Raw genomic sequence first — 9,805 nt, forward strand, 5'->3', positions numbered from 1 at the left:
CGTTAGAGAGGAGGAGGTTGAGAGGTGACTTATTTGAGACGTATCAGATAATCCGAGGGTGAGATCGGGTGGGCAGGGAGAGGCTTTTCCCTCGGATGGTGATGGCTAGCACGAGGGGACACAGCTTTAAACTGAGGGGGTGATAGATACAGGACAGATGGCAGAGGGAGTTTCTTTACTCAGAGAGTAGGAGGGGGCGTGGAACACACTGCCTGCAACAGGAGTAGACTCGCCAACTTTAAGGGCATTTAAGTGGGCATTGGACAGGCATAGGGATGAGAATGGAATGGTGTAGGAGAGAGGGACTTCAGATTGGTCAGCACAGCATGGAGGGGCCGAAGGGCCTGTACTGCGCAGGAACGTTCCATGTTCTCCAGCATATCTATGGAGAACGTACGTCAAAGAGGGAATAGGCGTTCATAGTGGAGGGAATCAGGGTATGGGATGGAATGATCATCAATAAATTGAGGTTTCCACTAAGGATCGAGCAAAGGCCTGCGAGAGCAGATGGAGATCACCGTGCACGAACCCTGTTGCTCCCCACACATCATTCTCCTTCCAGCTACACTGGCTGATGTGAAGGATTACCCTTTGTAGAGTAAAACGCACGCTCGCACACACTCTCTCACAGACACTCATAACCCCCCGCTCCCCTCCGACCCCCACGCATACCCGCACGCGCACACATACACATAGGCTTGTGGGGTGAATTTGTACTTGCAGAATTACATTCCATTTTGCTCAAAAAATTGCGTGAATCCGTGTGAGATTCCGTAAATCCGTTCTATAGATTCGGATCAGTCTGACCATTGGGGCACAGACAGCCACACACAGGGAAGCTCACACCTTCAATACATTATCCGAGCCGACACGCCACCAACTGTTAAAGTTCATTTGAGAATGTAACTTTTAAACGTTCAGTCGTTTACATATAAAAGAACTGAAACCAACATGGTTATTCTAAAAGGCTTAACAAACAATCCAGGTCGTTTTCAATCTATAATTTCAGTTGCATCACACTGTAAACTTTTGCTATTGATTCCGTGTCTTACGATCTTATTCTCCATAACTGTCTGATGATGGAGCAGCGCTCCGAAAGCGAGTGCTTCCAATCAAACCTGTTGGATTAGTACCTGGCGTTGTGTGATTTTTTCCCCCTTTCCACAGCAAAATCAATTGCATTTTCTTCCTGCCCTGCAGCGCGAGTGTCTCTCTCTTCACATCGGCCAGGCCGGCGTACAGCTGGGGAATGCCTGTTGGGAGCTGTATTGCCTGGAGCATGGCATCCAGCCGGATGGACAGATGCCCAGTGACAAGACCATCGGAGGTGGGGACGACTCCTTCAACACCTTCTTCAGCGAGACCGGGGCGGGAAAGCACATTCCCCGGGCGGTGTTCATAGACCTGGAGCCCACCGTGATCGGTAAGAGGAGGGGCTGTTGATGGGATCAGAACATAGAAACGTACAGCACAGAACAGGCCCTTCGGCCCAGGATTATCCCTAATCTAAAATAAACTAACTCAACCTACGCACCCCTCAACTCCCTGCTATCCATGCACACGTCCAGCAGTCGCTTAAATGTCCCCAATGACTCTGCATCCACCACCACCACTGGCTACACATTCCATACATTCACAACTCTCTGCATAAAGAACCTACCTTTGACGTCTCCTTTATACCTTCCTCCTAATATCTTCAAACTATGACCCCTCGTACCAGTCAGTCCTGCCCTGGGGAAATGTCTCTGGCTACTGACTCTATCTATTCCTCTCATTACCTTGTATCCCTCGATCAGGACTCCTCTCTTCCTCCTCCTCTCCAGAGAGAGAAGTCCCAGCTTATTCAACCTTCCTTCCTAAGGCAAGCCCTCCAGTCCAGGCAGCATCCTGGTAAACCTCCTTTGCCCCCTCTCCAAAGCCTCTGTGTCTTTCCCATAGTAGGGCGACCAGACCTGGACACAATATTCCAAGGGTGGTCTCACCAGGGACTTGTAGAGCTGCAGCAAAACCTCGCGGCTCTTAAACTCGATCCCCCCCTGTTAATGAAAGCCAAAACACCAAATGCTTTCTTAACAACCCTATCCAGTTGGGTGGGCAACTTTGAGGGATCTATGTACTTGCACGCCCAGATCCCTCTGCTCCCACCACACTGCCCAAGAACCCGGTCTATTCGAGTTCCACCTTCCAAAATGCATCACTTCGCCTTTATCCAGGTCGAACTCCATCTGCCATTTCTCAGCCCAGCTCTGCGTCCGGTCTATCCCAGCGCTGTAGCCTGCAGTAGCCCTCCACACCATCAACGGCAACTTTAACCTTTTGCGTCACCAGCAAAATTTACCAACCCACCCCCTCGACCTGTCAGCCCGGTTTCCTCACGGAACCCCCCCCCTCCCCCTCACAGCTTGGCAGGCAGGCCTCCTGTTCTCCGGAATGTTCCATGCTTTAAATATTGGCTTCCCCTACCTGCAGATGAGGTCCGCACCGGCACCTACCGGCAGCTCTTCCACCCTGAGCAGCTGATCACCGGCAAGGAGGACGCGGCTAATAACTACGCCCGGGGCCACTGCTCCATCGGCAAGGAGATCGTGGACCTGGTCCTGGATCGCATCCGGAAGGTGGTAGGTTCTGTCACGATGATGGCGTCCAAATCCCATTAAAGCCCCTATATTAACCGCTCACATATCCCACTATCTCTGTACAAGTGAGCCCTCACTTGTGGGCATATGATTCTAACGCACCCATAAATCCTACTCATTGACTCCTAGTATCGTCAGTGCAATATTCTCATCTATATGCACGCAGAAATGGCTTCGAGATTTGTTGACACCACAGTCTGTGTACGCCTACTGCTACATACCCCTTGCTCATCCAGCTGGCCTAGTTACGCTCCAGGGGACCCATGCCCACCTCCACTGGGCCAACAGTTCTCCCCTGCGTTTTGCTGATGTCTTCTTTTGTTTTGATTTTCGGCACCTTATCTGCCCACAGGCCGACCAGTGCACGGGACTCCAGGGCTTCCTCATCTTCCACAGTTTCGGAGGAGGCACCGGCTCCGGTTTCACCTCCCTCCTGATGGAGAGGCTCTCCGTCGACTACGGCAAGAAATCCAAGCTGGAGTTTTCCATCTACCCGGCTCCCCAGATCTCCACCGCGGTGGTCGAACCGTACAACACGGTGCTGGTCACCCACTGCACCCTGGAGCACTCCGACTGCGCCTTCATGGTGGACAACGAGGCCATTTACGACGTGTGCCGGCGGAACCTGGACATCGAGAGGCCGACCTACACCAACCTCAACCGCCTCATCGCCCAGGTGGTGTCCTCCATCACCGCGTCGCTCCGGTTCGACGGCGCCCTCAACGTGGACCTGACGGAGTTCCAGACCAACCTGGTCCCCTATCCCCGCATCCACTTCCCCCTGGTGACCTACGCCCCCCTCATCTCTGCTGAGAAGGCTTACCACGAGCAACTCTCGGTGTCGGAGATCACCAACGCCTGCTTCGAGCCGGCCAACCAGATGGTGAAGTGTGACCCGCGCCAGGGCAAGTACATGGCGTGCTGCATGCTGTACCGAGGGGACGTGGTGCCCAAGGACGTCAACGCCTCCATCGCCACCATCAAGACCAAGCGCTCCATCGCGTTTGTGGATTGGTGTCCGACCGGGTTCAAGGTGAGTGTTGGGTTGGTGCTGAGACTACAGGGAGGGGCCCTGGGGAAATGTGGACTGTGCAAAGCACATTGGTTGGCCACAAGATGCCTACCCTACCCAGATAAAGAGTTGAGTCTCCACCCACCAACATCAGTAACAAATACTTCCCACTTCTGGAGCAACTCGGAGCACCCCTCCCCCCACCCCGAGACTGGAGGTCAAAGTTCTCTCAGCTTCAAGCCTCGATTGACGCCCTCAGTCGATCAGGAGGGCGTTGCCTGAAAACTGTAGTGAATCGAATCATAAAACACAAACATGGCTTCCTTAGCATCATAGTCACAGGAGGTGAGCTAGCTACCAATGCTGCCTTTGGTGAAGAGGTCAAAGTTCAAGCAGATCTGGACACTTGTCCAATGACATAACCCAATTCTTAAATTTAAGCTTGAGATATACATTTGTTTGTCCGGTTGAATATGGCATGATTTCATACCTATTTGCCCCGACAGGTCGGCATCAACTACCAGCCCCCGACGGTGGTGCCAGGGGGCGACCTGGCGAAGGTGCAGAGGGCTCTCTGCATGCTGAGCAACACCACCGCCATTTCCTTGGCCTGGACCCGCATGAACCTCAAGTTCGACAAGATGTACGCCAAGCGGGCCTTCGTGCACTGGTACGTGGGAGAGGGCCTGGAGGAAGGGGAGTTCCAGGACGCCCGGGAGGACATGGCCTCCCTCGAGAAGGATTACGAAGAGGTGGGGGTCGACTCTTCCTCGCTGGACAGGAAGGCCGAGGAGGAAGAATGAGGCCTATTAATTTATTTGCCGACAAGGCTTTAACTTATTTCACAGTGTTATTGTCAATATTATTTAAGAGAATAAACTTATTTTAAAGGAATTTGCGCGTGGCGATTTACGTGTTCAATGTACGGCAATCGTTTAAGAGTTGGCATTAAGTTGGATGATTGAAGAAGACAATTATATAGTACTTTAATCAAATCCCTAGGGCAGGTGGATTATCATTTGGAGATGCCGATGTTGGACTGGGGTGGACAAAGATAAAACTTACACACCAAGTTATAGTCCAACAGGTTTATTTGGAAGCACTAGCTTTCTGAGCGCTGCTCCTTCATCAGGAGGTTGTGGAGTATAAGGTCTATAATTCTGTCTGTTAAGATCTTATATTCCACAACCACTTGATGAAGGAGCGTCGCTCCGAAAGCTAATGCTTCCAAATAAACCTGTTGGACAATAACCTGGTGTTGTGTGATCTTTAATCCTTTTTTTTAAATTTAATTTTTTTTTTATTAACCCCCACGCGACCGCCTAACTGCGGTACTGCTTATTTTTCCCCCAGCACCCATGTTGTGTGTGTGAGAGACACAGTGAGAGACACAAACTACACGAATCTTTATTCAATTTCCACCACCAGGAAGATAGGAAAAACACCAGAGGGGGGCCAGTGACGAGCAGTGCCCATCCACATCAAAGGGAAATGCTGTGTGATCAAAACAGTGAAGGGGAGGGCAGGGACTAAATCAAAATAGCGTTGGATGGGGAAAATGATGCACTCCACTCCCTGCGGCGCCCACCTCTCCCTGAACAACTCCAGGCTGTTGGTGGACACCACGTGCTCTTTCTCCAAGGACACCCGGGCCCTAACGTAACCGCGGAAGAGGGGCAGACATTTTAACCCTTTTTAATTAGTGATCCTGATGATCTGATTGGAAAAGGGTTTGAAGGATAGTAGACCGATTAATATGGCTCTCCCAGAAAGGAAACAGAGATGGACGTCTGATCGATTGGAAAGTAGGAGCTGAGGCAGACCCAGAGAATTTGATAGTGACCCTCACTAAAGACTTAGAGTCATAGAGATGTACAGCACAGAAACAGACCCTTCGGTCCAACCTGTCCATGCCGACCAGATATCCCAACCCAATCTAGTCCAACCTGCCAGCACCCGGCCCATATCCCTCCAAACCCTTCCTATTCATATACCCATCCAGATGCCTCTTAGATGTTGCAATTGTACCAGTCTCCTCCACTTCCTCTGGCAGCTCATTCCATACACGTACCACCCTCTGTGTGAAAATGTTGCCCCTTAGGTCTCTTTTATATCTTTCCCCTCTCACCCGAAACCTATGCCCTCTAGTTCTGGACTCCCCCACCCCAGGGGGAAAAGACTTTGCCTATTTATCCTATCCATGCCCTTCATAATTTTGTAAACCTCTATAAGGTCACCCCTCAGCCTCCGACGCTCCAGGGAAAACAGCCCCAGCCTGTTCAGCCTCTCCCTGTAGCTCAAACCCTCCAACCCCGGCAACATCCTTGTAAATCTTTTCTGAACCCTTTCAAGTTTCACAACATCTTTCCGATAGGAAGGAGACCAGAATTGCATGCAATATTCCAACAGTGGCCTAACCAACGTCTGTACAGCCGCAACATGACCTCCCAACTCCTGTACTCAATACTTTGACCAATAAAGGAAAGCATACCAAACACCTCCTTCACTATCCTATCTGCCTGCGACCCTACTATCAAGGAGCTATGAACCTGCACTCCAAGGTCTCTTTGTTCAGCAACACTCCCTCAGACCTTACCATTAAGTCCTGTTAAGTTTTGCTTTCCCAAAATGCAGCACCTCGCATTTATCGGAATGAAACTCCATCTGCCACTTCTCAGCCCATTGGCCCATCTGGTCCAGATCCTGTTGTAATCTGAGGGAACCCTCTTCGCTGTGCACTACATCTCCAATTTTGGGGAGCTAAGGTTCACGTCAGTGGAATGGAAGGATACAGTTTGCTTGAGCAGGATTATGGAAAAACAGCGCTTGATTCCTCATGTCTGGACATAAAATTGCAGAGTTTTGAATAATCAGTCTAGGGATCACCCTCAGACCCATATGAGCATAAGTAAGACAAATAGGAGTAGGTGTTTTGGCTCCCTCAGCCAACTCCGCACTCAATAGGATCATGGTTGATCCAACATGCCTCGTGTCCCCTCTCCTGTGTTGTCCCCGTAACTGTTGCTTCTCCTCCTTATCAAGAACCGACCTCCCTCAGTCTTCAATACACTCGAGAACTCTTTCCCCATCGCTCTCAATGTCAAGAAGTCCACCAAAGACTCTCAACATTCTGATATGAAGAAATTCCTTCTCAACCCAGTCTTAAGATAGCACCCCGTTTCTTCTGAGACTGTGCCCTCTGGCCCTCGTCTCTCCCGCGAGGAGAAACCTCCACTCTGTCAAACCCCTCGAGAATCTTACACATCGAAGCGAGATCACCTCTCGTTCTCCTAAATTCCGCTGAGCTGAGTCCCAACCTTTGCTCATGAGACAATGCCAGGGTGGGACGGATCTTTGAGAATGCTGGTGGCCCTTCCTTGACAGTGAGGCCTGGTAGGTAGATTCTAAAGATGGGAGGCCTTTGGGATTGTTCGGGCCCGAGTTCCCCACTCTCTGTAACCGTCTCCGATCTTGAGTGGTACAGTTGCCCTACCAGGTAGTGATACATCCAGACAGAATGTTCTGGATGGCACACCTATAAAAGTTGGCAAGGGGATTCGCCGCCATGCCCAATTCCCTCAGGCCGGAGGACGAAGAAACGTTGGGCCTTTTGTAACCCAGTGCGTCCGCATGAAGGGTCCAGGGAAGTTTGTTGTGGACGACCACTCCCAGGAGCTTACCACTCTCCACTCGTTCCACCTCCGTGCTGTTAATGTGTAGGGGGAGGGGCATATGAGTAACATCCGGCCGAGAGTCAAGCTAAGTGTGAGTAAAGAGCTCTGGCAAAACTGGCCAATGGGAATGAGGGAAAATTCCAGTGGTTGGAGCCATACCCGACGCAGAGGAGGATGGTGATGGTCGCTGGACGTCTGAACACCAGGCACCATTGCAGAAGTTCTTCAGGAGAGTGACCTTGGCTGAAACATCTTCATCTGTTTCATCAACATCCTTCCCTCCATCATTAAGCCAGAAGGTGACTGCATCTCGTTCGCCATCAACGTGATGTGATGGTGAACCACCACCAGCAAGTTAGTGGGTGGCACAGTAGGTGGGCGGGCACGGTGGCTCAGTGGTTAGCACTGCTGCCTCACAGCGCCTGAGACCCGGGTTCAGTTCCCGTGTGGAGTTTGCACGTTCTCCCCGTGTCTGCGTTGGTTCCCTCCGGGTGCTCCGGTTTCCTCCCACAGTCACAAAGATGTGCAGGTTAGGCCGTGCTAAATTGCCCGTAGTGTAAGGTAAGGGGTAAATGTAGGGGTCTGGGTGGGTTGCGGGTCGGTGTGGACTTGTTGGGCCGAAGGGCCTGTTTCCACACTGTAAGTAGTCTAAGCTAATGACTGCTCTCTAGGAGACCAGACTAGCCAACACTGGATCAATTATTACTGTCAGCTATCCCTTTTGCTACTTTGGAAAAAAGTCTGTGGTCATCGATTGAGTTTTGCTGTCAACAAATTGATGCAGATAATTACGATGCCCATCACAAACACTGATCAATTCGTAACTCTTCACCCATTAACAGAGAGCAGTCTGACACCATCATCTCTGTTTATGCACCACCCCATCTACCAATGTCAAAGACAAGGGTCATACCCACGATAATCTCGAGGATAAGTCTGGAGCAGTCGTGACAGAATAATGTTATTTCTCCTTGGCCACTTGAATTTAGCGGAGACATAGGCTAATAGTGAACATAAATTGGTCATCACAGTGTTGGCAAGTTAAAAGTGAATGTGAACTGGCTTCCAGAATAGAGTGCTCTCTACATGATCTCCTTCTCGACCAGCGAAAACTGTCATGGCGCCATCTAAATTCCGGGCAATGGCACCAATTTGACCTGATAATTACGAGAATGGGATCTGTCCAAAGTTTTTCAAGCACGCGGGGTGCAGGCAACACGGGCAGACGATCCTTTATCCGAACATCCGAAATCCCGAAGTTTTTTTTTCCCTCACGAGAAAGGCTGTTTGGCGTGCAAGTCGACACCCACTCGATGCGTGAGGGGACGCCAAGAAGGGACAGGCCTGGATTTTCTCACGAGGCCTATGTTACTTTAGTAAATTTGCTCCTGAGGTAAGATCTGTTAAAAAAAATCTCACCGTTAAACCGTCACTTATTCCAGAAACCAAAGAAATTCCGAATTCCGAAAAGCAGCCGCTCCGGATAAAGGATCGTCTACTTGTATTGACTCTTTGCCTAATCGTAGCGGGATCCTTTGTGCTGAGGACTTACCAGGTAATATTCCCAAAGCACAGAACTCTCTGCAAACTGTTATCTACGAGCGACTGACAAAATTGGGACAAAATTGGTCATGTTGCAGTTGTATAAGACTCTGGTGCGGCCGCATCTGGAGTATTGTGTGCAGTTTTGGTCGCCATACTATAGGAAGGATGTGGAGGCACTGGAACGGGTGCAGAGGAGGTTTACCAGGATGTTGCCTGGTCTGGTAGGAAGATCGTATGAGGAAAGGCTGAGGCACTTGGGGCTGTTTTCATTGGAGAAAAGAAGGTTTAGGGGTGACTCGATAGAGGTGTACAAGATAATTAGGGGTTTAGATAGGGTTGACCATGAGAACCTTTTTCCACGTATGGAGTCAGCTATTACGAGGGGGCATAGCTTTAAATTAAGGGGTGGTAGGTATAGGACAGACGTTAGGGGTAGATTCTTTACTCAGCGAGTCGTGAGTTCATGCCCTGCCAGTAGCAGTGGTGGACTCTCCCTCTTTATGGGCATTTAAAGGGGCATTGGATAGGCATATGGAGGATAGTGGGCTAGTGTAGGTTAGGTGGGCTTGGGTCGGCGCAACATCGAGGGCCGAAGGGCCTGTACTGCGCTGTATTTTTCTATGTTCTATGTTAAGACTCACCTTGCTAAAAAATGACTCATATTATTCAAAGTCACCTGTGGGATATAGGTAAAGTAGTGTTACTTCTGTAATTATAATTACTTATACATAGTAAATGAACTCACACCAGTGTGGAATTGTTCCAGCCAAGAGCTGAGTCAACAAGAATGGAAACTATGTGGAGGAAATACACAATTATTTGTTTGCATTAGCTAAAAGAGAGAAACAGGACTACAAAACAATGGTAGATATCACAGGCGACTGGATAAGGTGCTGTGAGGAGAGGCAGTTAAGCTAGATATGCCTGTACAAACAGTA

General features: G+C 50.0%; 1 protein-coding gene across 1 annotated transcript; it reads left to right on the forward strand.

Annotated features, from left to right (window-relative positions):
* Positions 1–1,287: 1,287 nt before the first annotated feature.
* Positions 1,288–4,451, forward strand: LOC132809104 (tubulin alpha chain-like). The gene is made up of 4 exons (XM_060822507.1): positions 1,288–1,423; positions 2,470–2,618; positions 2,989–3,669; positions 4,155–4,451. Exons 1-4 carry the CDS (start codon positions 1,303–1,305, stop codon positions 4,449–4,451), a joined length of 1,248 nt encoding a protein of 415 aa, XP_060678490.1. The 5' UTR covers positions 1,288–1,302.
* The last annotated feature ends 5,354 nt before the right edge of the window (positions 4,452–9,805 follow it).

This window comes from Hemiscyllium ocellatum, unplaced genomic scaffold (assembly GCF_020745735.1).
Source record: "Hemiscyllium ocellatum isolate sHemOce1 unplaced genomic scaffold, sHemOce1.pat.X.cur. R1, whole genome shotgun sequence".
Lineage (NCBI taxonomy): Eukaryota > Metazoa > Chordata > Chondrichthyes > Orectolobiformes > Hemiscylliidae > Hemiscyllium > Hemiscyllium ocellatum.